This window comes from Arvicola amphibius, chromosome 9 (genome assembly GCF_903992535.2).
Source record: "Arvicola amphibius chromosome 9, mArvAmp1.2, whole genome shotgun sequence".
Classification (NCBI taxonomy): domain Eukaryota; kingdom Metazoa; phylum Chordata; class Mammalia; order Rodentia; family Cricetidae; genus Arvicola; species Arvicola amphibius.
The window spans coordinates 125,049,323-125,075,945 of NC_052055.2; the positions used below are offsets into that span (position 1 = coordinate 125,049,323).

General features: G+C 49.9%; 2 protein-coding genes across 15 annotated transcripts in view; both read right to left on the reverse strand.

Annotated features, from left to right (window-relative positions):
- LOC119822313 (H-2 class I histocompatibility antigen, L-D alpha chain-like) overlaps positions 1-26,623 on the reverse strand; it is a 144,862-nt gene that overhangs the window by 109,143 nt on the left and 9,096 nt on the right. For 4 of the 11 annotated variants that reach the window (XM_038341416.1, XM_038341395.1, XM_038341398.1 and 1 more), the window contains exons 1-4: positions 22,388-22,531; positions 21,913-22,182; positions 21,412-21,687; positions 19,227-19,502 (exon numbers count right to left, since the gene is read on the reverse strand). The exons of 2 other annotated variants lie outside the window; for them this stretch is intronic. In XM_038341416.1, the coding sequence (XP_038197344.1) occupies positions 19,227-19,502; positions 21,412-21,687; positions 21,913-22,182; positions 22,388-22,460 (895 nt within the window). In that variant the 5' untranslated portion in view covers positions 22,461-22,531. Of the gene's footprint in view, positions 1-18,010; positions 18,408-18,764; positions 18,813-18,977; positions 19,101-19,226; positions 19,503-21,411; positions 21,688-21,912; positions 22,183-22,387; positions 22,532-26,623 lie in introns of those variants that run through there. 5 more of the 11 variants (XM_038341427.1, XM_038341425.1, XM_038341413.1 and 2 more) reach the window with 5 other exon arrangements.
- On the reverse strand, positions 6,212-10,461 carry LOC119822318 (H-2 class I histocompatibility antigen, Q10 alpha chain-like). 4 transcript variants are annotated; one of them, XM_038341434.1, is made up of 8 exons: positions 10,362-10,461; positions 9,887-10,156; positions 9,414-9,689; positions 7,425-7,700; positions 7,181-7,297; positions 6,968-7,000; positions 6,770-6,817; positions 6,212-6,629 (listed from the first exon to the last, which is right to left on the reverse strand). In XM_038341434.1, the coding sequence occupies exons 1-7, from the start codon at positions 10,432-10,434 to the stop codon at positions 6,774-6,776; spliced, it is 1,089 nt and encodes a 362-aa protein (XP_038197362.1). In that variant the 5' UTR covers positions 10,435-10,461; the 3' UTR covers positions 6,212-6,629; positions 6,770-6,773. The 4 variants fall into 4 exon arrangements, with proteins under 4 accessions (XP_038197362.1, XP_038197360.1, XP_038197364.1 ...); XM_038341432.1 differs by having other exon boundaries at positions 6,968-7,015; XM_038341436.1 differs by lacking the exon at positions 7,425-7,700.

The window sequence follows — 26,623 nt, forward strand, 5'->3', positions numbered from 1 at the left end:
TGCCAAAGAACAGACCTCCCCTGTCCAGAATCTCTGCCATGCGCACTGTGTAGGGTGCACTGCACACCTTGTAAATGTGGTTGCTCTCCTTTAAAGACCATGTTTGGCCACACACTACCCCTGCCCCCAAAGGACTCAAACAACTTCTGAGAGTATGGACACACCCATGTCCACTTGTTCCTAAGAGATTTGACTGAACAGAAAGGCCCATCCCACAGCTCTTAAAGTTGGAGGTGTCAGTCATCAGATACAACACACCCACCCCAAGGCTGCTGAGGACCTGAGCCAGGAATGGGCTGAGAGCCACACAGACCAGTTTCTGAGATGACCCAGCTCAAAATGACCTCCGATGGGGACGACAGCTTAGTCCTGCTCTGCCCCCGATGTCTTCCCATCCTAGGGACAGGATCTGTGCAGTCCTCCCTCAGCCTCTCTCCTCCTGTCACATACGTCAGTCTGGAGAGCAGCCTTGTCCAGAGCAATTCCAGTTCCTAGACACCACCAATGTATCTAACTGCCCCCAGAGCTCTGCCCTCTCTCCTTCAGATGGTGCTTCTACTGCGGAACAGGCCGGTCATGGATCATCCCTCTGACCTCATTATGCTATGGTGGAACTGTAAGGACATGAAACATTTTAAGGAACTTTTTGCTTGCTTAGTAGCTAATTAGTGCACTGTGTTCAAATGCAAGATGTCTAGGACTGGTTGGAAACAGGATGTCTCGCTAGGACGCTGAGCTTACCACAAAGTGCCCCTGACATCCTGGCAACAGGGCCACCTGTTAACACCTAGCTCTGTGGTCTATCAGGGAGCAGAAAAGTCGACCACTTCGGGGAGGGCTTTGGGGATGGGAGGCATGCTAGGCATAACCACTTTGGGGAGGAGACTTGTTAGAGATAAGGCACCTGCTGTTATGTAAGACTAACTCCTTTGACCCAAAATGAACCTGGCTTGAAGTTTTTGTCTGTATAATGTCAGCCCCAAATGATGAGGGGGCTGTTTTCCCTACTGCGCTGTGACAAATAGGAGTTGAGATCCCGGCCTGGCTGTATAGATCTCTGAATAAACCTTGCATTTTTGCATTCTGGACTTGACTGGATCCTAGTGGTCTCTCTGGGGTTTGCGACTTGGGCACAACAGAACCAATCACACCGGGATTCCTTGTGGAGACAGCCCCAAGGAGTGACATCCTAAGGACATCTGGCCAGAGGACAAAAGAACGAGTGGATTGTAGGGGACCCATTGGTCTTACCTTAAATACTGGTCATCCATGACTTCATCATGGAAAGGCTTGGAAGGCAGCCCCACAGAGGGACAAGGAGCTAACTGTCCTTTGATTGTGGGGGATGCAGGGGAACCAGGGAGGAATAATGTGGAAACGGACCACAGAAAGCCCTTTATCTGTTCAAAGACATGTCTGAAAATGCTTGGTTTAATCAATGCCAGCCATGAGCTCCTTACGCAGGCCAGGACTGCTGGGTATGCTCACGTGCAAACCAGGCTACTTATACTGGGGTGGGAAGGACTTCAACCAGAGCCCGGCTGCAGTACAAAAGGGACAGGATCAACGGGGCCACATGTGCAGGTCATAGGAAAAGCCCAGTGTGGGGGGAATGACAGTATCTACCCCAGACTAGCTCAGAGAGCAGTTGCCCCTAATGGCACACACTGTGCCTGCCATGGGAGTGTTTGCACCTGCTGTCTGGGGGACGGCTGCAGGCTGGGGTTCTCGGCTCTGACTTAGATGTGCTCCCAGGAAGTGAGGTCCAGAAATACTTTCACCCCTTACGTTCAAGACACAAGAGACCCCTGTGCTTTTTCCAGTGCTGATGGCAGGGACCCTGACAGGGCCACGGTCACTGTTGATGCAGCAATCGCTCCCAAGTTCAACACAGATGATCTTACTCAGACCAAGGAAAACTTAACTGCTGTTCAGGAAAACACAGTCCCTCTTCAGAATGAGATAGATGTCAGTCAGGAAGGAATAGAATGAGAAAATGTCAAAACATCGTCAGGAAGAATCAAGGTTCCAGGCAGAAACAAGAGCCAATGAAGTACAACACAGAAACAGGCCGGGAGTACCAGCCAATCTCTTCGGGATGAATTCATAATGTGTCATGGAAGTGTCAAGGAGGGGATGAAGTATAAGGGAGAAAAGGGCAATGATTAGGCCCTGATCTATTCATTTACTTACAGCACTGCTTGTACTGCCTGTTTGCCAAGTGTGGCTTCATTGGCTGCTGGAACAGAAGGGCCTGAAGGAACAGCTGAACCTTTGGGTCATTGCCCTTAGCAACTTGCTGACTGCCACATAGGCTTCTGTAAATCTTCCTGCCCACTCCATCGTGTGGTCTTAGAGTACAAAGCAAGAATGCAGGTGGACCTGAAGTCAGTGCCTTCAGGAGCTTTCTGGCTTCTCTCCGCTGGTGGCATCTCAACTCTTCCTCTCTCACTGCTGTTGGAGTTCTTAGACCAGAATGGTTCCCGCAACAGAATGGCAAATCTCTGCCAATTATGTCAAGATAGTTCTACAAGACTAAAAGACTGAAGGACTAAAAGGACAGACATGTGACTTAAGAAAGAGCATTGGGGGCAGGGCTGCTGTGGAGGAACATCTGGGGAAGGGCTGCTGTGGAGGAGCACCTGGGGCAGGGCTGCTGTGGAGCAGCATCCAGGAAGACAGCTGTCTAGTTCCTACTTCTTCTGGGTCTTCTCACAGCCTAAGTCCGGTTTCAGTCCTCGAGGGCACAAGCACTAAGTAAGACGGTGTCTTCTCCGTCTCAGGGCATTGATCCCACATTGCATTTTCCTTCAGAATCAGACATTACCATCAACCCTGTGCAGCATCCGCCATCCAGAACCTTAGAAAGTCTCTGCATTCAGAGTCATTGCACCTGTGGGCATGTGTGGGTCAGCGCATGGTCCTTACAACAGGAAGAGCAGGCACTTGCCCGCAGGCTCCATGGCTGATGCTCTGAGCTCTAACCCAAACAGCTCAACTTTGCCTCTTCTGACTTTCTCTTCTGGTACCAGGCAACATCCTAAGCACCTTGTGCTGACCCTCTGGGGTCTACCTTTCTCTGCAGCCCCACCCCCTGCAGGAACCTGCAGACTCCATCCCTGAGCCTGTCTGGTTTCCTGGACTCTATAACTAAGGTCATGGCTTCTCTCTTCCTCTCCTCCTTCCAGCAGCTGTTAGATTTACAGCTTCTCTCCCCTGTTACTACTCTCTGAAGTCTAATGATTCTTTAGCACAAAATGTGAAAAAGGCAATAGAAAGGAATTCACTTTACATTTTATATAAATAAAATAAGTATACCCGCCCCAAACACTTGAAAAGGAGGAGGGAACATGAACGTTGAAACAGACACAAGTTAACTGCAGGCTGGACTTCCCAACTCCCCATTCTGTCTTGAGAGACAATTTATATGGAAGCAGGCTTGAAGAAGGGAGGCACAAGGAGCTTTTCCAGAAGGCAGGTTAGTAAGGTAGGCCCCCAAAGAGCCCCACAGCTTCCTCCAAACCAAATTCTTCTCCAAGTCCAACCCAAGAGAAAGCCATTTTCTTAAGGAACTTAGAGAGGGACAGGGAGGGAAGATTTCTGCACCCCCCCCCCAGTCTCAGCACTGACACCCACTTGCTTACACCCAAGTAAGCTTTCCATTTGATTTTTCCCATTACCGTCTTGTTAAAGAAAGTCTAAAGGCAGTCTGTGGTAGTGTACACTGTAGAGGGAACTCCTACACAGCTCTCATACTGGGGTGTCTGATGCTTTTGGGGTTGGTTTGAGTGAGGAGGAAGAGATGTTCTCTCCTTTGTCCTGGGCCTTCAAGCTCTCCAGCATTTCCTTACTGTAGACCTATCCGGGTCCCAGCCCGGTGGGTATCCAGGAAGGAGGGAGGGTGATGACCTATGACTTGTCCCTGCTTCTATCCCCGGGGGTGGTGAATTGCTTGGGGGAATGATTTTTAGCTCTCCAGGATGGTGGCACATGCCACAAGGCCTGGGAACATGGACAGCTTTGGGCACTGTCCTGAGGGCTACCATGGGAAAAGCCGAACTCTGAGACTGTCTGGGCAGTCCCTAGGTGGATGTCACAATTTCTCTGGGATTGTCTGTCTCAGTCCCTAGGTGGATGTCACAGCTCCTCTGAGGGTGGAGGGCATGCAACCCCTACACCCAGACATTGGGGCAGGGGTGGACCTGGCTCTAAAACACACATCTTGTCATTTACATTTGACCCAGACCCTCCTGCTGCCCTGCTTATGTGCCCAGTGAAGACCACAGCAGTGGTCCCTACCTTCCTAATGCTGCGACCCTTTAATACAGTTCCTCAAATTGTGGTGACCCCAGCCATAAAATTATTTTCATTGCCACTCCATACCGTAATTTTACTACTGTTATTAATCATAATGTAACTATCTGTGTTTTCTGTTGGCCTTAAGCAACTCCTATGAAAGGGTCCTTCAACCCCCAAAGGTTGAGACCTACGGGTTGAGAACCATTTCTCTAGCTTGAAGGAAGTTCCTTGACCAAGTCCTTTTTTGGGGGGGGGGGGGAGGTTGAGCAGTCTTTCTGTGCAGTCCTGGTTGTCCAGGAACTCACTCTGTAGACCAGTCTAGCCTCGAACAGAGATCTGCCTACTCTGCCTCCTGAATGCTGGGATTGAAGGCATAAACCACCATCCAGCAACCTGACCAAGTCCTAACCAAAAGCCAGGATGGTTTTGGACCTGTAATGCCAGCTAACTGGGAGACTGAGGCATGGGATGTAAAACCTGTTTGGGTTACAGAATAAGCTCAAGGCCAACCTGGACCAGGTTTTAAAAGTAGAGGTGGAGGCAGGGAGATGGCTCAGGGGGTAAGAGCCCTGGCTGCTCTTCCAGAGGTCCTGAGTACAGTTCCTAGCATCACATGGAAGCTCACAGCCATCTATCTTGGGATCTGGTGCCCTCTTCTGGCGTGGAGGTGTATGTGCAGATAGAGCAGCATAAACATAAGCTAAATAAATCTTTTTTTGAGATCCAATATCAACTGAGGCAATCAGTTTATTATTATTTACAATCGTTTTAATTTATGAATTTTACATCTACAAATCTACAAGTGTTTTCTTTCTTTTCTTTCTTCCTTTTTTTTGTTTTGTTTTGTTTTTCGAGAAAGTGTTTCTCTGTAGCTTTGGAGCCTGTCCTTGAACCAGCTTTTGTAGACCAGGCTGGCCTTGAACTCAGAGAGATCCACCTGCCTCTGTCTCCTGAGTGCTGGGATTAAAGGCATGCACCGCCACCACCCAGCTATAGGGAATTTCTTGCTAGTAGTGTTTGTACCATGTATCTCTGTGGTGTCCATAGGGGCAATGGATGTCATGCAACAGAGTTAAGGATGGTTATGAGCCATCATCAGGTGGGTGCTGGGATCTGAACCTGGGTCCTCTGTAAGAGCAGCAAGTGCTCTCAAGCCCTGAGCCATCTCTTCAGTCCCTGGATCATGTTTTTTAATAAACATAAATCTTAAGTAGACTCAGCCTGTAAATCCTTGAGTCTCCACTGAAGGCAGCACCAGGATTCCCAGAGACAGAGAGGGAGAGGGGACCTTGGGCAGAACACAGGACAGATCTGAGATGAGACCCTGTGGATCCCTCCTCTCTGCCCATCCTACAACCCGGGTTAGATGCTGATAGATGGGAAAGAAGGAGAGAACCTCCAGGAAGGGGTCTGAGGGAGGCAGGAGCTCAGGAGACTGAAGCTCATGTTCTCATCCCGCAGTCTCCTGAGAGCATGGGACTAGTTGGGCCTTGAGGGGACAGGAATGGAAAACACCTCTTAAAACACCCCACAGGATAATGAGGCAGACACCACTTACGGGAGCAAGAACCGGCCTAGTCCTCCATACTAACAAAAAGACAAGAAATCAACACTAACGATAAGGGAAAGATCACAGCCAGGACAGCAGCCCTGGTTACCTGTCACAGCAGCCCTGGAGGCTCATAATCCTGGGGACAGGACAAGGCTCTGGCCATCCCAGTGTCCCTGTGATCACAGATGTCAGCATTTGGTTCTAAGTGATGAAGAGAACAGAGCCAGGAGGGGACAGAGTTGATGAGTGACCTTGTCAAAGCCAACAACGCACTGAGCTCCACCTGGGCACAGCCCTGTTCTCACTCAGCTCCCACAGCCTCATCCTGTCCTCCCAGATGCACACAGCACAGAACACAGATTCTTGGAGGTTCTCCATGCTGCCATTTATTTCCTCCATAAACTCTATCTAATCCTTTATTTTACAGCCAATTAACCTTTGAGATCAAGAACATTAACAACCAAGTTCACATTCAGGTTCTTATTTTCAGTAGGGAAGTCAGGGGCTGCAGCTCAGGGCAGCATGGAGGAGACAGGATGGAGATGTCCCCTCCTGTCTGCAGGAACAGGTAGGTTAGCAGTGGAAGGGAACAGGGCAGTGCAGGGACAGGGTCAGGTGTGCAGGGTGGGCTGGGCTCCCCAGTTCTTCACACTGAGCCCTAGGATCACAGGGAACATCAGACACTATTGCTGAGAGTGAACTGAGGGCTCGGGATGTCACAGGAGAGACCTGAACACATCGTCTGTCACTCCATCCACACCAGGCAGCTGTCTTCACGCTACAGAACAAGAGTCGTGAACAATTACTGTGAAGACAACATCCCAACAACCCACCACTCACTCAGAGGTGATTCTGGGAGTCCCTGAAACCCAATCATGTCCACCCTGCCCCTCCCCAAGTCAGGTCCCAGAGGGTCACCTTTTCAGTCTGGGAGAGACACATCGGAGCTCTGGTCACTGTTTCTGCCTGGGGTAAAAATACATATATATTCATGGGAAGGTAAAAAATTGGCCCCTAGAAGATTTTCTGGAGGAGCTATTATGTATTGCCAGAGCTTCCCAAATAAACCAGCTTCATCCCACAGACCTCAGGGACAATCCTGCCCCCCACTCTTACCTGACACTGGAGCATAGTCCCTTCCTTTTCCACCTGTGAGAAGAAAAACTGTGAGAGACTAAGAAAGGCCCCCATCCTAGGAAGTTTCCAAAACTGACAGCAGACCCAGGTTAGAGTCAGGAGCAATGAGGGGTGTGGATGTGTTTCCCATTAATGAGGCAGAGACACTTTTAAAGGGGGCTGAGAGAGAACTCAGACCCTGCCCTTTCCTACCTGTGTTTCTCCTCCTCTTCCTCACAACAGCTGCCACAGCTACAATGATGATCACAGCTCCAAGGAGAACCAGACCAGCAATGACTGCCATGATGGGGACCGTGGACTGAGGAGGCTCTGGGAAGGGAAGGACAGGAAGGGAAAGTGAGGGTCATGACCCCAGCTGTCAGCCCTCACCCTGCTCAGGGTCTGCAGAAGGCTCCATCTTTCCCTGACCCCAGCTCTGCACCCACTCCCTCCTTACCCCATCTTAGAGTGAGGGGCTCAGGCAGCCCCTCGTGGTGCACATGGCATGTGTATTTGTGCTCCTCTCCAGAAGGCACCACCAGAGATGCCCACTTCTGGAAGGTTCCATCCCCAGAAGGTCTGGTCTCCACCAGCTCCATGTCCTGAGTCTGTTCCTCCTCCTCCCTCTGCCAGCTCAGGGTGATGAAGGCAGGGTAGAAGCCCAGGGCCCAGCACCTCAGGGTGATGTAACCTTTTGATCCAGGGTGATGGGTCACATGTGCCTTTGGGGGAACTATGTGGAAGTTTTTTTTTTTAAGAAATCCCACAATTAACAAGATAAACTGAAATCTGCAAAGACAAAGTTACATCAATGATGACACTGAACTGTGTGACTGTTTGAACACTTCTGTCATCACACTAGTGACCTGCAGGTGGAGCTGGTCTTCTCATCACAGAACTGCACAGTTTCCTGGGGACCCAGAAGCTAAGAGGGAATCCACATGAGCCAGCAGGTCAACATGGTCTTCTTATGTGATGTTTTATAGCATAAGTTATGTAGGAAAAGGATGAAGGAATGGAAAACAATTAATTTATATATGTGAATAAATTCACAGAAAGAAGAGACTAAGAACAAGGGGGTACATGAGGTGCCACCAACTTCTGCTGCCACCATTGAGGCACAACCACTGTGGCCATCTTGCTGACCAGCATTAACTGTCTGACCAAGTGAACAGCCATCACCAAAATGTGTAGAACTATTGGGTGAACCTGTGACACTCAGCCAGAGAAAATGACTCCTTAAACTATGCCTCTTGGTGGGGCGGGGGGGCAGGGACACAGGGGGGATGAGGGATGATGGGAGGGGGGGATGGGACGGGAAGGGGACACAAAACAAGATACCAGGTATTGTCACCCAGGATCCCTGGGTGACAGCCCAGTGCAGCTGTCACTGGGACACAATGATGCTCACAGGGTGTGTGGATCTTCCCTGTCACTCCAGTCCTGGAGGTGCAGAAGACCCTGTCTCTGAGGAAGTTCAGTTCCTATTCACTAGGGCTACACTGTAACCTGTTAGGTCAGAGGGGGCTGGGGTGTGCATAGGATTATGGCTCTCTGGATGGCTAGTTCTGTTAGAAAATAGTCTAAGCTCCCAGGAATCTTTCTCCTTTAAAGGGAACACTGCCTGACTTGCTCCAAAGCTAAGGAGAAACCATGTCAAAAAAAAAAAAAAAAAAAAAAAAAAAAAGAACCCAACAACAACAACAAAACAACTTAACTCACTTACTTAACTTGTCTAATCCAGAGTGTGAGTCCCCATGGCACTTGTGCAGATGGATACATACGATAACACAAGGGGAGTGAGAGAAGGAATACCTTCCCAGAGAAAGGAAAAGTCACTGAAAGGAAAATGACGACTTCGAAAATAAAACCAAACATACAAAAGAATGAAAGAAAAAAAGAAGAGAAAAAAATCTTCCACAATTTGTCCAGGGCTCCCTGTAAGTTCCCACGTGACCATAGTAGGAAGAGATAGAATTGGGGTGTGGGAGGGATGCAAACCTGACACATAGAAATCTGAGAGAATGTATTCTAGAACTGGGGAAGCAGCCTAAGGTAGGGGCCTCTATGTCTCCCATCAGGTGAAGGAGACTCCGGTCCTGGTGTGTCAGGGCTGACACACTCAGATGACAGGACTCAGTGTCCACAGACACTGGGTTTGGGCAGAGAACCCGGCCTGGGAGAGGCCATGGCTGACAGGGGCTGCAGACTGAAGGAGCCACTGTTGGTGATGTCGGGATCCTCTCTCCTCCCTCCTGAGACAGATGTGGAGCTGTCCAGGGAGAAGGCTGAGCCCTGGGGAGGTCAGTGCAGCCCCTGCCATGCTGGATCAGGAGATCCAGGGACCCTGTCTGCCCTCAGAGACAGGGGCATGACCCCAGCTGAGGGTTCCCTTTCCTGAGCCCAGCCCGAGGGCAGAGGGAGGAGTTGCCCGTGGCCCCTGCACCTGTGCGCAGCAGTGCGTCCTTCCCTTTCTCCAGGTATCTGAGCAGAGACTTCACGCACCAGCCCTGCAGGTAGGTCCTGTATCTCTCTGCCTCCCCAGCCTGCTCCCACTTGCGCCGGGTGATCTGCGCCGCCGTGTCCGCCGCCGTCCACGTCGTCAGGTCCTCGTTCAGGGCGAGGTAATCGCGGCCGTCGTAGGCGAACTGATTGTACCCACGGAGGAAACGTCCGTCCGACCCAACTTCACAGCCGTTCATCCACTGGATGGTGTGAGAGCCTGCGGGGACCCCGCGGTCAGCCCCGCCCACATACCCCGACCAGTCACCCACGCCCGCAGCCCCGCCCACCCGCGGACTCTAAACCGAAAGGGAAACCGAGTCCGGTCCCCGCTCTCCTCCCGAACCTCGGACCTGGGACTCCGGCCCGTGCGTAGGGACGCGGAGGGGTCAGTGACCTCCGACCGCGGTCACTCACCGCCCTTGCTCTGGTTGTAGTAGCCGAGCAGGGTCCTCAGGTCAACTCGGAAAGTCTGCTCTTGTTCCTTGGCGTTCCGTGTGCTCAGCTCCCAATACTCCGGCCCCGCCTGCTCCATCCACGGTGCCCGCGGCTCCATCCTCGGAGTCTCCGCGTCGCTGTCGAAGCGCACGAACTGCGTGTCGTCCACGTAGCCGACGGCGATGAACCGGGGCTCCCCGAGGCCGGGCCGGGACACGATGGTGTTGAAATACAGCTTGGAGTGCGAGCCTGGGGGCGGCGCGCGGTGAGACCCCGACCCTGCTTCTGGGACCCCGGGCAAGAGCGCGGGCCGGGAGGGGAGCGGGGCGCGGGGCTCGGGACGCGGGTGGGGAGGGGGCGGGAGGGTCCGGCTGGGCCACGCGGGGACGCGGCTTCCCCGGTGCCGCCCCCGCCCTCCCCGCAGACTCCGTTTCCCTCCCGACCCCGCACTCACCCGCGCGGGTCTGGGTCGGGGCCAGGGCGGCCGCCAGCAGCAGGAGCAGCGTGCGCGGCGCCATCGCCCCCATCTTGGATCTGGGGCGGCTCTGAGTTCCGCGGACTCCGTGGACTTTATAACCTGTTATCTGGGCGACGCTGGTTGTTTCTCCTGGATCTCGCCACCCAATGGAGAGTAGAACAGCTCAGTAGTCATCAGTGTCTGGACAAAAGGACCTGACACTGTAGGAGCCTGTCATGATATGCTAAATAGAAACAGACCACCCAAAGAAGTTCTTCATTTCCAACCATTATCACCGCAGATGATCTATGCAGAAGCAGGAAAAGATCACAGGCGGGGTACCTGGGGAGAGGTCCCCAGGGCCCTTCTGTATGAGAGTGGTTCCCTCTGGTTTCTGTAGAGAGTCTGGCGGGATGCTCCTGGTGTATCTGTTCTGTCTAGAGACACTCAGGATGTGCCTCCTAGTTCTGTAGAGAGACATGGGGATGCTCTCAATGTCTTGGTTCTCTAGATGGACCAGCTGGTTGCACTGGCGAAACAGCTTAAGGCTGTTTTCTTTGGTTTGTTTGGCACCAAGAGGATTTGCCTGTCCATTGTCCTGTGTGTCTGTGTGTTGTTGTGTTTTGTCCTGACTTAGACTGACGCTGACGACGTGGGACAGACTCAAATCGTGACATCTTTGACCTTGATATTGGGATCATTAACAGGACTTTAGACATAGGGCCATAAGCATAGGGGTATATTTTCCTAAAAGGGATTAAGACAAATAACCTCACCCTGTCACCTTAAACATTTCATGAAAAGGAGTCAGCCTTGGCTTGTAGTGCAGGGGAACATGGGCAGATTCTCCATACAAGCAGGAGGCTGCAGGGCAGCATGCTTGTATGGATGGGTGGCTGGGCTATGCAGCCCTGTTGTTACAATGTAGCAAGGCTGCCAGCCACAGCTGTAGCGGGTGGATGCACCCCAATAGGGTTTCAAACACTGAACAGAGAATCTGGGGTTAGTTGCTGTGGCTGGAAAGGTTAACTATCTTTCCCCCTCCCATGCTGCATGCCACCCTGCCCCCTCCCATGCTGGTGGATGAATTCCCTGGGTCTTCCCTGGGGGCTGTGGGCCTCAACTTCTTGTCAGCCCTGACCAAGGTTTGGCTTCACTGGTCACGGACTCCGGCTACAGGTGCTGAGCTGCAGTGGCCCTGTTGTGACACTATAGCCAGACTTCCCTCCATCAGAGCTGCTTTGGTCATTCAGATCCAATGAGTTATGAATATCTATCATTTAGAGGGGCTGGTTACAAATTATTATTGGTTAGGTATGGAAAGAACTACAGTTAGTCTCAAATGTTTCACACTGGTACAGGATTTTATGTGATGTAAAGTTATTTTGTTGTAGTATATGCATGTTTCTGTTCTTGTTTAAAATATTGTAGCCATACAATATAGCATATACTACTGAGGGAAACCACAAGAAAGATTTTGGTAAGAGTTTTATGTTGTCTGGAAAGCGAGGGAGAAAGCAGGAGACTGAAAGAATGAAGAGAGGAAATGGATTGAAGGTTTATAAAAAGTTACAGGAGGTCAGATGGGGATGCGAGCTGTGTTTGTGTGGTTTCTCATACCTGCAAATACTGAATGTGCTTGTTTGTTGAAAAGTTTGTCTCTGTAGGTTTTCTTGCAGGTATGGAGCTGAGACAGAAATGGTTTGGCTATTGTTGCTGTCTCTGCCACCATCACTGCTGTAGTGATGGGCCTGACTTCAGAGTTTATCACTGAACTCTGGTTACTGAGTTTGGGTTAGCAGAAATTCAGATGATTTTTTGGTATAGATAATGTTAAAACTGTCTTGTTTATGTGAACATTCTGTAGCTTCATATTTATAAGTTTATTTTTTTCAAATGTGGTCAAAATTCTGTTAAGATAAAGAACTAGTTAAAAGTTAATTAGTAACACTGGGAATTGATAACTTAAAACCTATGCATGGGTAATTTTAAATTTTAAAGAAACCATAGGCATGATTCCATTTTAAATTTTGGATCGCCATTTTGCTGGAGTTAAAAAAAATGGATGCCACATGATTTCACCATCATCTTGATTAAAGGTGACCACACGGAGTGGCTCTAACAAATCTCCAAGATAGTTTGGATTGGGACAGATTTTTTTCATGATGACTCATTTCCCATTCTAGAAGCAAGGTTTGAATATATATTATTTAAAGTATTAAAGCTGCACCTTAATATTTTTATACACAAAAATATACCTTGCTCTGCCAGCTAGACTTTGTTAATTTAAGAGTCACCCAGGTGATAATGGTTATAAAGACTTAAAGGGATTATAAAAAACAGCTGAGGTTTACAAATGTATGGCAGGACTAAAGTCCCAGTTGCAACAATGGACCTTAACAGGTTTAGAAATGCCAGTGCCAGGTGACAGCCACCAGAAGCACCAGCTACAGTGAAATGGAGCAGCTGAGATCTAAAAGGCTGTGTATGTGCTGTCGAGTGAGGGACCAAAGAAGTCCTTTATTTTTGATATTGCAGAAATACATTTAAGAGATTTTAATTTTTATCAGAAAAAATCTTTAAATAAATTTATAAGGCTGTGGGACATCTATGCTTATAAAATGTTTTATATTGTTAATATATTTTAACTTAAAATAAAAAGGCTAAAAATTAGGGTCAGAGCCATAAGCACCAAAAGCCAACCAGAAATGGAAATGTTCATGTCTTGTAATACAATGACCAAAACATTTTATTTATTTATTTATTTATTTAGTATGTATACAATATTCTGTCTGTGTATATGCCTGCAGGCCAGAAGAGGGCACCAGACCCCATTACAGATGGTTGTGAGCCACCATGTGGTTGCTGGGAATTGAACTCAGGACCTTTGGAAGAGCAGGCAATGCTCTTAACCTCTGAGCCATCTCTCCAGCCCGACCAAAACATTTTGATGGAAGGCTTGCAACAGCATCCAAGCCTGTGAATCTCAATCTTTTGGAGGTTGGACAGGGGTAGTCTAGAACCACCTGCAGGTCAGAAGTTTGGATTGAGATTCACAACATAGGCAAAACTGCAATTGTAAAATAACAATGGGAAAAAATTTGTAATGAGGTATCACTATAACTATATCAAATATATAAAACTATATCAAATGTCAAAGCATTAAAAATATTAACTAATGGTTTAAAATGTATTTCCTTGTTCAAGGTCTATTCAGGCTTAAAAAAAGTATGTTTAGCATCCTCATCTTTGGTACCCTTGTTGGGTTTAATCTATTTCGATAAACTGAGTCATAAATTTTTGTATTGATATTAAGAGGTTTGGACTTCCTTTTTTGGGAAAAGAATATTGTTTCTATGTCAATCACTCTGGGGTAATTAGAGATTCAATGACCTTGTTAAGAAAATAGATTAATGATAGAGAACAGAACCCTCACACAAAAGTTAGACGGTGTGAAAACTTGTTTAACTGGTCTCCTTGGTAAACCACCTTACTTTCAGCTCTTGGTCCATGCCTTATCAACAGACTCATGGCTTTTATTTGAGAATGAGCCAATACTGTCTTAACTGATGGTATTGAGGTTCCAGTATCACCCCTTGAACCAGTGGACAAAGGACCCATAATTGAGTCCTGTCATGAGTACTTGTGCTGGGGGGAAATGTAGGGTCCAGGGCAGCTTTCCCAGGGCAACTTGGTACACACCTGCCAAGGTGGGTTCTTCTATCAGCAGGAAGGTAGACCTGAGTCTCAGTTTGCCCTAGGGCAATCCTGGCTCTTAGACTCCCTCCTGTTCCCATTTCACCCTGGGACCTTTTCCAAGCTGCCACAGGAGACAGCATTAACAACTACTTACAAACTTGTTCTGTTTTTACCCTCAGAATGAGTAGCTTCAGTTCAAAATCATTACAGAGTGTGGAGTTCTCGTCTTGTGAAGGCTGCTAACTCATTGTAGACTGTTGGGAAGCACAAGTTAGTCAGTCATGTTTAAGGTACTGATATAATTAATCACAGGAATAAGCCTTATTTAGGTCCTTGTATATGTTTTCAAAGTCAAACTTAAAACAAGTAACTAGAAACAAAATTTGCCTAATCAGATATACCTAGGCAGGCCCCATACTTCAGAGATCTGCAGAATATGGCATTTAAAATAATGATTAAAAAGCTTATTATATTAGACAGAGACTCCGAGATCCTAGCAGTAACCCAAGGTCTCCAGAGAAGATTTGGGACACCATGATGTCTCCACCTGGATTATGATGACGCTGACCAATGGGCAAGATGCCCCAGTGCAACACCTGCTGCCAGGACCCGGTCCAGACTGTGGACAAACAGCAGGACACTGGAGAATTGATTGCATCACTTTGCCAAGACAATATAGGGTCAGTCTTTTCCAAGTCCCTCTTCCATAGGATGTGGTATTGTTGGATCTTGAGGTAGGTCAATTCCCAATTTTCTGAAGAACCACCATACTGATATCCACAGTGGCTGGACAAGTTTGCACTCCCACCAGCAGTGGAGGAGTGTTCCTCTTTCTCTGCACTGTATCCAGCATAAGATATCATTGGTGTTTTTGATCTTAGCCATTCTGACTGGTGTAAGATGGGATCTCAGAGTCATTTTGATTTGCTGGTGGCTAAGGATATTGAGCAGTTCCTTAAGTGTCTTCTAGCCATTGAGATTCGTCTGTTGAGAATTTTCTGTTTAGATCTGTACCCCATTTTACTTGATTTATTTGGTATTTTGGTGTCTAGTTTCATAATAAAAGCAATATATAGCAAGCTGACAGCGAACATCAATTTTTTTGTTTTTTTATTTTTAAAAGAGAAACTATCTTTTTTCATTATACATACCAATCCAAGGTTCTAATCCCTCCCCTTCTCCCATTGCCTTCACATACTCCCTTCCCACACCCCATCCATCAGAGAGGGTAAGGCACCAAGGCCCTCCCTACTATATCTAGGCTGAGAAAGGTATTCATCCAAAGGGCAGAGGTTTCACCAAAAAACAGTATAAGCAGTAAGGATGAATCCTGGTGCCACTGCCAGTGGCCACTCAGTCTGCCCCGGTCATGCAACTGTCAACCACAATCAGAGGGACTAGTTTGGTCCTATGCTTGTTCCTTCTCAGTCTGGCTGGTAGCCAAGAGAGAGGTAGGGGAGAGGAGAAGGGAAGAGAGCTGGTTTGGGGTGCAGCATCCTGGTCAGGCTCCCCTGGCCTCCGCGGCCCCATCCACCGGTTCCTGACTTCATTCTCCCGCTGTGCCTCAGAGCTCCTCTGCTGCAGGCTCACGTCAGCCCAGGCTCTGTGGGTGCGAGGAGGAGCGTGGAATTGGTTACTCCAATAGCAGGCTTGCCACTATTGCACCAGTGGGCACGTCTTTTCTGACCAGTGAGTCGTGCCTCACGTAGGAACCACAGCTGAGGAAGCCCTGATGACAACCCTCCCCAAGTTCCCACAGCACCTTCTAGCTCTCTGCATGCTCCATAGCAGGGAGGACCCTTCCAGCTTAGTTCCCACCTGGTGTCTCTAGGTCCTGTAATTAGTGTGTGGTGTCATCAGCCATTGGTCTTACTACCTGGTTCTTGTGGGAAGCCAGGGGCACCGACATGTTCCTGTGTTGTTTGTGTGGCTTCTCTGGTTGCAACTCAGGGAGGTGCCTCAGCCCTGGCACTGGGTGCCATTTTTAATAACCCCTGGTTTTGGAAATAAAGCTTTAGAGAGAGCACCTCACTGTGCATCCTTGGGTGGCCTGAAGCTTGCTTTACTGTGTAGATCAGGCTGGCTTCTAACTCATGAAAACCTGCTTATCTCTGCCTCCTGAGTGTATATTTCTTCTTTAGGAGATTTCTGTTCATCCCCATGGCCCACTGTTTTATTGGGCCATTTGCTTTCTCAGTGTCTAGTTTTTGGGTTTATGTGCACTCTGGATATGAATCTCACATGATGTACAGCTGGCACAGATGTTCTGCAGGCTCTCTTCACTCTGGTAACTGCTTCCTTGGCTGTTCAGAAGACCGTGAATTCCATGAGGTCCCACTGTTGACTGGTGTCTTATTTCCTGAGCATCTTACATCCTGTTCAGAGAGTAGTCCTCTGCATCTGTCTAAAGGTGTTTCCCCTGCTTCTCTTCCCAGTGTCCTCAGAGTTTCAGGTCTCATACTGGGGTGTCTGATGCTTTTGGGGTTGGTTGAGTTAGAAGTGAGAGATGTCCTCTCCTTTGTCCTGGGCCTTCGAGCTCTCCAGCATTTCCTTACTGTAGAGCTATCCGGGTCCCAGCCTGGTGGGCATCCAGGAAGAAGGGAGGATGGTGACCTATGACCTGTCCCTGCTTCTGTCCCCGGGGGTGGTGGGTTGCTTAGGAGGGGACTGCTTTGTAGCTCTCCAGGATGGTGGCACATGCCACAAGGCCTGGGAACATAGACAGCTGTGGGCACTGTCATGAGGGCTACCATTGGAAAAGCCAGACTCTGGGATTGTCTGTGCAGTACCTAGCTGGATGTCACAGCTCCTCAGAGGGTGGGGGGTCTGCAGCATCTGCACCCAGACATTGGGGCAGGGGTGGACCTGGCTCCAAACACACACCTTGTGATTTATATTTGACCCAGACCCTCCTGTATGTATGTGTGTATATATATATATACACATTTTATATAATATATACATTATATATAATATATACATTATATATGTGTATATGTACACATTATATATACATTTTATACACGCACATATATATGTATATGTATGTGTATGTGTGTGTGTGTGTGTGTATATATATATATATACATTTTTCTCTGCTCCCTCCCTTCCTCTTCTCTCCCCTTCAACCTCCTCCCATGGTCCCCATGTGGTGTAGAAGGTCCCTCTGTCTATGTGTTACTTTTATTGGTTAATGAATAAAGAATTGGCTTGGCCTATAGCATGGGAGGAAGACCCAGCATGTAAATCCTCGAGTCTCCACTGGAGGGAGCACCAGGACTCCCACAGGCAAAGAGGGAGAGGGGACCTTTGGCAAAACAGGACAGATCTGAGATGAGACCCTGGGGATCCCTCCTCCTCTCTGCCCATCCTACAATAGGGGTTAGGTTCTGATAGATGGGAAAGAAGGAGAGAACCTCCAGGGAGGGGCATGAAGGGAGGCAGGAGCTCAGGAGACTGAAGCTCATGTTCTCATCCCACAGTCTCCTGAGAACAGGGTCTATTGGACCTTGAGGGGACAAGGGTTGGAAAACACCTCTTAATGCTGTCACTCAGGGACCCCACAGCATAATGAGACAGACACCACTCACAGGAGCAAGAACAGGCCCAGTCTTCCATACTAACTAAAAAGGCAAGAAATAAACAGAGAAGACAGGGGAAAGTTCACAGCCAAGACAGCAGCCCTGGTGACCTGTCACAGCAGCCCTGGAGGCTCATAATCCCGGGGACAGGACAAGGCTCTAACCATCCCAGTGTCCCTGTGGTCACAGATGTCAGCATGTGGTTCTAAGTGATGAAGAGAACTGAGCCAGGAGGGGACAGAGTTGGCAAGTGACCTTGTCAAAGCCAACAACGCACTGAGCTCCACCTGGGCACAGCCCTGTTCTCACTCAGCTCCCACAGCCTCATCCTGTCCCCCCAGATGCACACAGCATTGTGAACACAGATTCTGGGAGGTTCTCCATGTTGCCATTTATTTCCTCCATAAACTCTACTTTAATCCTTTAATTTAGCCGTTAAACAACATGTTAGATCAAGTTCACATTAAGATTCTTAATTTCAATGGGGAAGTCAGGGGCTGCAGCTCAGGGCAGCATGGAGGAGACAGGATGGAGATGTCCCCTCCTGTCTGCAGGAACAGGAAGGTTGGCTGTGGAAGGGAACAGGGCAGTGCAGGGACAGGGTCAGGTGAGCAGGGGTGGGCTGGACGTTGAGCCCTAGGATCACAGGGAACATCAGACACTGTTGCTGAGAGTGAACTGAGGGCTCGGGATGTCACAGGAGGGACCTGGACACATCGTCTGTCCATGGTGTGTCCATCCACACCAGGCAGCTGTCTTCACGCTACAGAACAAGAGTCGTGAACAATCACGGTGAAGACAACATCCCAACAACCCACCACTCACTCAAAGGTGATTCTGGGAGTCCCTGAAACCCAATCATGTCCACCCTGCCCCTCCCCAAGTAGGTCACCAGAATGTATGTCACATTTACAGTCTGGGAGAGACACATCAGAGCCCTGGGAACTGTCCCTGCCTGGGGTAAAATTTTATATATATATATTTCCATATATATATGGAAAGGTAAAAACAGGGACCCCAGAATATTTTGCTGAGGAGCTAATATGGACTGCCATATTTCCCCAAACAATCCAGGCTCAACCCAAAGGCATCCGAGGATTATCTTGCTCGTTACACTGACCTGGAGCCGGAGCATAGCTGCCTCCTTTTCCACCTGTGAGAAGAAAAGCTGTGAAAGACCAGGGAAGTCCCTGACCCTAGGAAGTTTCCAGAATTGACAGCAGACTCAGCACAGAGACAGCAGTAATGAGGGGTGTGGATGTGTTTCCCATTAATGAGGCAGAGACACTTCTAAAAGGGGCTGAGAGAGAACTCAGACCCTGTCCTTTCCTACCTATGTTTCTCCTCCTCTTCCTCACAACAGCCACCACAGCCACCACAGCTCCAATGATCACAGCTGCAAGGAGAACCAGACCAGCAATGACTGCCATGATGGGGACCGTGGACTGAAGAGGCTCTGGGAAGGGAAGGACAGGAAGGGAAAGTGAGGGTCATGACCCCAGCTCTCAGCCCTGACCCTGCTCAGGGACTGAGAAGGCTCCAGCTTTGCCAGACCTCAGCTCTGCACCCACTCCCTCCTTACCCCATCTCAGGGTGAGGGGCTCAGGCAGCCCCTCATGGTGCACATGGCATGTGTATTTCTGCTCCTCCCCAGATGGCACCACCAGAGATGCCCACTTCTGGAAGGTTCTATCCCCAGAAGGTCTGGTCTCCACCAGCTCCATGTCCTGAGTCTGTTCCTCCTCCTCCCTCTGCCAGGTCAGGGTGATGTCAGCAGGGTAGAAGCCCAGGGCCCAGCACCTCAGGGTGACGTCACCTTTAGGTCCAGGATGATGGGTCACATGTGCCTTTGGGGGATCTGTGTGGAAGGTTTAAGAAATACCACAATTAACAAGATAAACTGAAATCTGCAAAGATAAAGTTAAATCAATGATGACACTGAACTATGTGACTGTCTGAACACTTCTGTCATCACACTAGTGACCTGCAGGTGGAGCTGGTCCCCTCATCACAGAACTGCACAGTTTCCTGGGAGACCCAGAAGCTAAGAGGGAATCACATGAACCAGCAGGTCACCATGGTCTTCCTTATGTGGTGTTCTATAGCATAAGTTATGTAGGAAAAGGTAAAGAAATGGAAAATAATTAATTTATATATGTAATTAAATTCACATAAAAATAAGAAATGAAGAGGAACGGTCTACATGAAAGGCACCAGAAACTTCAGTTGCCACCATCATGGCCCAAGCACTGTGGCCATCTTGCTGTCCAGCATTAACTGTCCATCCAGGTGAGCAGCCATCACCACAGTGAGCAGCAGAAATGTGGTGAACCTGACACTCAGCCAGAGAAAATTCCTCCCCAATCCCTTCCTCTGGGAGGACAAGATACCAGGTACTGTCATCCAGGATCCCTGAAGTGTGCTGTGGAGCCCAGTGCAGCACTCACTGGGACTCAGTGGTGGTCACAGGGTGTGTGGATCTTCCCTGTCACTCCAGTTCTGGAATTGCCGAAGACCCTGTCTCTGAGGAAGTTCAATTCCTAATTCACGGGCCGGGCGGTGGTGTTGCACACCTTTAATCCCAGCACTCGGGAGGCAGAAGCAGGCGGATCTCTGAGTTCGAGGCCAGCCTGGTCTACAAGGGCTAGTTCCAGGACAGGCTCCAAAACTACAGAGAAACCCTGTCTCAAAAGACAAAAAAAAAAAAAAAAAAAAAAAAAAAAAAAAAAAAAAAAAAACACCAAAAAACAATTCCTAATTCACTAGGGCAACACTGTAACTTGTTGGGGCTGAGGGAGGGCAGGAGGGCTCCGGATGGCTACTTCTGGCAGAAAATAATCTTAAACTCCCAGGAATGTTTCTCATTTAAAGGGACCTCTGACTTGCTCCAAAGCTACAAAGAAGTCATGTCTCGACAAACCAAAAAGAACAAAAATAAACAATATTAACAAAAAACTAAACTACAGCAGCCACAAAAAACCCCAAGACTCAACCTGTCTGATTATCCAGAGTGTGAGTCCTCATGGCACCTGATACACATGATAACACAGGGGAGGGAGAGAAGGAGTACCGTCCCAGGGAGGAAGAAAAACTCACTAAAAGCAAATGACAGCTTTCAAAATTAATAATGATGATGATGATGATGATGATGATATAACAACAAAAGAAAGAAAGGAAGGAAGAAGAAAAGAAGAAAAAACCTCCACAATTTAGCATTTGTCCAGGGCACCCCGTAATTTCCCACATGACCATACTAGAAAGAGATAGAATTGGGGAGTGGGAGGGATGCAAACCTCACACACAGGAATCTGGGAGAATGTATTCTTTGGAAAGTTCTAGAAACTGGGTAAGCAGCCTAGGGTAGCGGCGTTCATGTCTCCCATCAGGTGAAGGAGACTCCTGTCCTGGTGTGTCAGGGCTGACACACTCAGATGACAGGACTCAGAGTCCACAGACACTGGGTGTGGGCAGAGAACCCGGCCTGGGAGAGGCCATAGCTGACAGGGGCTGCAGACTGAAGGAGCCGCTGTTGGTGATGTCGGGATCCTCTCTCCTCCCTCCTGAGACAGATGTGGAGCTGTCCAGGGAGAAGGCTGAGCCCTGGGAGGTCAGTGCAGCCCCTGGATGCTGGATCAGGAGACCCAGGGACCCTGTCTGCCCTCAGAGACAGGGGCATGACCCCAGTGAGGGTTTGCTCTCCCTCAGGACTGAGCCCGAGGGCAGAGGGAGGAGTCGCCCGCGCCCTCCTCCCCCCCCCCCCCCCGCACCAGTGCGCAGCAGCGCGTCCTTCCCGGTCTCCAGGTGTCTGCGCAGCCACGGCACGCACCGGCCCTCCAGGTAGGCCTTCCATCCCTCTGCCTCCCCAGCCTGCTCCCACTTGCGCTGGGTGATCTGCGCCGCTGTGTCCGCCGCCGTCCACGTCTTCAGGTCGTCGTTCAGGGCGATGTAATCGAGGCCGTCGTAGGCGAACTGACTGTACCCGCGGAGGAGGCGCCCGTCCGACCCCACTTCACAGCCGTACATCACCTGGTAGGTGTGAGAGCCTGCGGGGACCCGCGGTCAGCCCCGCCCACCTGTTCAGCCCCGGGGTCACACCGCCAGCCCAACAGCCCAGTCCCGAGGCCCCGCCCACCCGCGGACTCTAAACCGAAAGGGAAACCGGGTCCGGTACCCGCTCTCCTCCCGAATCTCGGACCTGGGACCCGGGGCGACTCCGGCCCGTGCGTGGGGACGCGGAGGGGTCGTGACCTCCGATCGCGGTCACTCACCGCCCTCGCTCTGGTTGTAGTAGCCGAGCAGGGTCCTCAGGCTCCCTCGGAAAGTCTGCTCGTTGTTCTTGGCGTTCCGTGTCTGCTCCTCCCAATACTCCGGCCCCTCCTGCGCCATCCACGGCGCCCGCGGCTCCATCCTCGGAGTCTCTGCGTCGCTGTCGAAGCGCACGAACTGCGTGTCGTCCACGTAGCCGACTTCCACATATTTGGGCTCCCCGAGGCCGGGCCGGGACACGGCGGTGTAGAAATACCGCATGGAGTGCGAGCCTGGGGGCGGCGCGCGGTGAGACCCCGACCCTGCTCCCGGGACCCCGGGCAGGAGCGCGGGCCGGGAGGGGAGCGGGGCGCGGGGCTCGGGACGCGGGTGGGGAAGGAGCGGGAGGGTCCGGCTGGGCCACGCGGGGACGCGTCTTCCCCGGTGCCGCCCCCGCCCTCCCCGCAGAGCCCGTTTCCCTCCCGACCCCGCACTCACCCGCGCGGGTCAGGGTCGGGGCCAGGGCGGCCGCCAGCAGCAGGAGCAGCGTGCGCGGCGCCATCGCCCCCATCTCAGATTGCCAGCAGCAGGAGCAGCTGAGCCACCACCCCCATCTCAGATCCGGGGCGACTCTGAGTTCCGCGTTCTACGTGGACTTTATAACCGGTGACCGCGGCGACGCTGGTTGGTTCTCCGGGATCCCGTCACCCAATGGGCGTGAGACCCGCCCAGTTGTCACCAGTGCCCGTGCAAAAGGACCTGACCCGGGTTAGGAGCTGGAGAAGTGAAACTGGAGACCTAGGAATCCCCAGCCCTGGGCTTCCCCACCCAGACCTCACCTGCCTGGGACTAAGACTTTGCCTGAGCCCTGTGCTGCGGGATGGAGCGCTGTGTGTCATGGTGTCTCTGAGCCGCCTAAGGCCAACTGCTCCTCAGGTTAGTGAGGGTGAAACCTGAGAGCGTGAAGATTCCAGGTAAAATACACACAGCACTTAAAATGGATGTTCACGGAAACAGGTGCTGTCGGAGTCCTGGAGGGTGCGGGGCTGCTGTGGACACCCGCATCGGAGGTGACTGGGGATTTTACAGCTCTGATTAAGCACTTGTGACACACCATGTCATATGTGACTCCCCCTGCAGGAAGTAGTCCCTGCTCACCTCGGCTTTCACTTTCTACTCCAGTTGTGTTTCGCTGCGATTTGAAGACATCAAGTAAAAATATGCAGAGAAACAAAAATTAAATAAATCTTATTTTTCTCCACACTATTGAACACGGATGAAACCTCAAAAAGCCAACTGTTATCAGATCCAGGGTCCCACAAGTCTGTGATCATCGTCTCCCTCATCTCATCAGCTCATAAAGAGTGAAGGTCAGAGAGAAAGGAGAGAGAGAGAGAGAGAGAGAGAGAGAGAGAGAGAGAGAGAGAGAGAGAGAGAGAGAGTGTCACAGGTTATGTAATGTCTACCACAAGGTCACTATGGCTGTGACAAGACACTGTGACCCCCAGAAACTTATAAAAGGACTTGTTTCATTTGGGTTTAAGCTTCAGAGGGTTTGAGTCCATGATGGCAGAGGAAGCTGTGGTGGCAGGAACAGGTGAGAGCTCACATCTTGATCCACAGGCAAGTGTCAGAAACACTGGGAATAGTGGGGTCTCTAAAACCTCCATGCCCAGCCCCAGTGACACACTTCCTCCAACAAAGCTACACCTGCTTGTCGGGGTCTGGTGCTAGCCCGGACCATAAATTATTTCTCTTGACCAGACCCCAACATAAACTCTCTCTGGACTGGCGTGGAAGCACGGGAATAAAGATACAACTCACATGGCTTTATTGGGAGGGAGATTCTCAGTGGTACCTCGTGAAATCCTGAGTTCACATCCTGAAGAATTTTTCTCGCTTTTTCTCCAGGCAGCTTTTATACCAACACATTAACTGAGCGGGAAATACACCAGCATTCTGTCTCCTAGGTAACCAGGTGAATGGCTTTTAGTCATATCTACAACTACCTGTCTGCTATGTATGCTAGCTATCATGTAGGCTTGATAAGCATCTCTTTCAGGCATCCTCAAACTACAAAGAAAGGAGCAACAACATCCTGACCTTTGTTAGGGCAGGGACAGCCTGTCTGCAGGGCTACGTGACTCCCTCAGGCGGGGTCTCTGGCTTCAGAGCCTGGCTGCCACACCATATAGAAGTATGGGCCTACACCTGCTCCTTCCCAAACAACTCCATCAGCTGGAGCTGAAGCATCCAAACCTCTGAGCCTGTGTGGCCATTCTCATTCAAACCCCACAGTATTCAGTGTGGGATGTCAGATGCCCTGCAGGGCTCTGCAGATGTGTCCATTGTGATCTGTAGATAAACACCCTCAAACAGGAGGACCCCACTGCACTAGGGTCTCCCCCTTTGCTTCTGTCTCCTCCTGCTCAGTCCTCTGCCTTCTCCCTCAGGCCTCACCCCAGCAGTGCCCAGCACCCCTCACTCCAGAGCTCTGCACTAACACTGTCTCCTCCTTTGCATCTAGTTTCTCTCTCTGGTCAGTCATCTTGTCAGCTATCTTGCTGACATCTTGTTTTCTTTCAGGGATGAAGCAGATCCAGGCTGCAAATCCTGGAACCAGGGAATTTTCTAGAACTCTGAAGCAGCAATTAAAGTAAGAGCAGAAATTGGTTAAAACAGGATCTGTAATTTGGGATGAGGATGTGTGGGAGGGCCCTACTGAAGCTGAGAACTTTGAACCCTTAGATTCTCAGGTTTATCTCAATTGTGGAAGCAGTCTCTCTACCCTCAGCCACGCCCCCTCAAGACAGGGTTTCTCTGTGTAACTTTCCTGGCTGTCCTGGAACTCTCCCTGTAGACCAGGCTGACCTCAAACTCACTCAGACCCACCTGCCTCTCCCTCCTGAGGGCTGGGATTAAAGTCACGTACCACCACCACCCCACGGCCTTTTCAACTTTGAAGGAGGAAATTAATGCTTCATTGTCTGTTAAACAGCACTGACTGTCTCTGAAGGAAATGTTAAGCAAGACAAAGACAATCCTGATGCCCCTCAGAACCCACCAATAGTTGCCTCTAGACCTATTGTTAGCATCCGGGTACACCTGGCCCTGCCCATTGGGGACCTGACAGACTGTGTCACCCTGTGCACATAACAGGCAGTACCCTGGCCTGCTGTGTGGTCTCTGTGCACATGCGCTGTGCCCCATCGCTTTAAAGAGCACAACTCCACCTACTCCCTTCTCTTCTTCCTCTTCTTCTCTCCCATAGTTCTCTCTCTCTCTCTCTCTCTCTCTCTCTCTCTCTCTCTCTGCCTCTTTGCACCTCTCTCTCTGTTTCCCCACAAGACTGCTTTGTGTTTTTCTCTCCCCTTGCTCCCTTCCCCCCAGTAAAACTTCACATACCTCTGTCTGCATGGCTTGTCAGTCTCTCACCCACCCTGGGGCTCCTTGGACCCGCCCTGTCTGCTCAGGTCCATCTTGTGCTACATTGTAACACCTATAGCCTGACTGCAGGCAGAGCAGACAGCTAGCAGGGACCTACAGAGTATAGTGCAGGAGGGGATTGCTGCAAAGCTAAAGAGTTTAATAAATTTGCTAATTCACTCAAGCTGAACTCTGGGGAATATGTGTGGGAATGGATTTTGAGGGTGTGGAATAATGGTGGAAGGAACATTAAAATTGTGTCAGATTGGGTTTATTGATATGGGCCCTATAAGTACAGATTCTACAGTTAATATGGAAGCTCCCCCAGTTTAAAAAGGTCAATAGTTTGTTTGGATGGTTATCTGAAGCATTTGTCAAAGATGGCTTCCTGATAAGGACTTGGAGCTGCCTGACATCCCTTGGCTCAGTGTTGATGGAGGGATTTTCAGGCTCAGGGAAATTGCAGTGCTGGAGTGAGTGTTCTGTGTAAACCTAACCCTCCACAAAGGGAAGTCCAGAAGACACGCCCTTCACGGATCCTGTAAGACACAGAGTGATGAGGGCACCAGCAGGGTTCAAGAGTTTGGTTGTCAACCTTTTCCTTGAGCCAGAACTTAGGGCTGGAGAAGCTGCTGCCCAGTGCAGCTCAGCAGGACAAATTAAAGACAATGGGGTTCATTGGGTCCCAGGGATCAGGGACAAATGGCAGCATGGGATTGCTAAAGACAAGGTGATCACAGTTATATAATGGTCAGCACAGGCGAAGGTAATTTAATGGTGGCATGAGTCACATGGACTTGGTACTGGATTAATCACGGTGTCTCCAGGGAAGAAATAAATAAGAAGCTGTTGCAGTCAGTGTTCTGTTGCTGTGAAGAGACAGCATGGACACGGAAAATCTAATAAAAGAGAGCATTTAACTGGGGTTGGCTTACAGTTTCAGAGGTTCAGTCCATTATCATCTTGACGGAGAGCACGGCAGGATGCAGGCAGACATGTGGCTGGAGAAGTTGCTGGGAGTTCTACATCTGGATCCTCAGCAGCAGGAAGAGTGAGATCCACTAAGACTGACTTGGGCTTTTGAAAACCAAAGCCAACCACAGTGACACCTGTCCTCAAACAAGGACACACACTCCAACAAGGCCACACCCCTAATTCCTCTCAAGCAGTGCCATTCCCTGATATCCAATCATTCAAATATATGAGCCTACATTAAATAGACATTGCTATTTAAACCACTGCATCCCACTCCCTGGCCACGATAGGCTTGTAGCAATATCATAGTGCAAAATGCATTCAGCTCAACTT

Excerpts from the sequence above, each read along its gene's own strand:
- LOC119822318 (XM_038341432.1), bottom strand. The coding sequence starts at position 10,434 with ATGGGGGCGATGGCGCCGCGCACGCTGCTCCTGCTGCTGGCGGCCGCC. Across the intron at positions 10,157-10,361 it reads CCCGACCCAGACCCGCGCGG|GCTCGCACTCCAAGCTGTAT; the intron begins GTGAGTGCGGGG and ends CGCCGCCCCCAG. Across the intron at positions 7,016-7,180 it reads GAAGAGGAGGAGAAACACAG|TTTTTCTTCTCACAGGTGGA; the intron begins GTAGGAAAGGGC and ends AGTCTCTCACAG.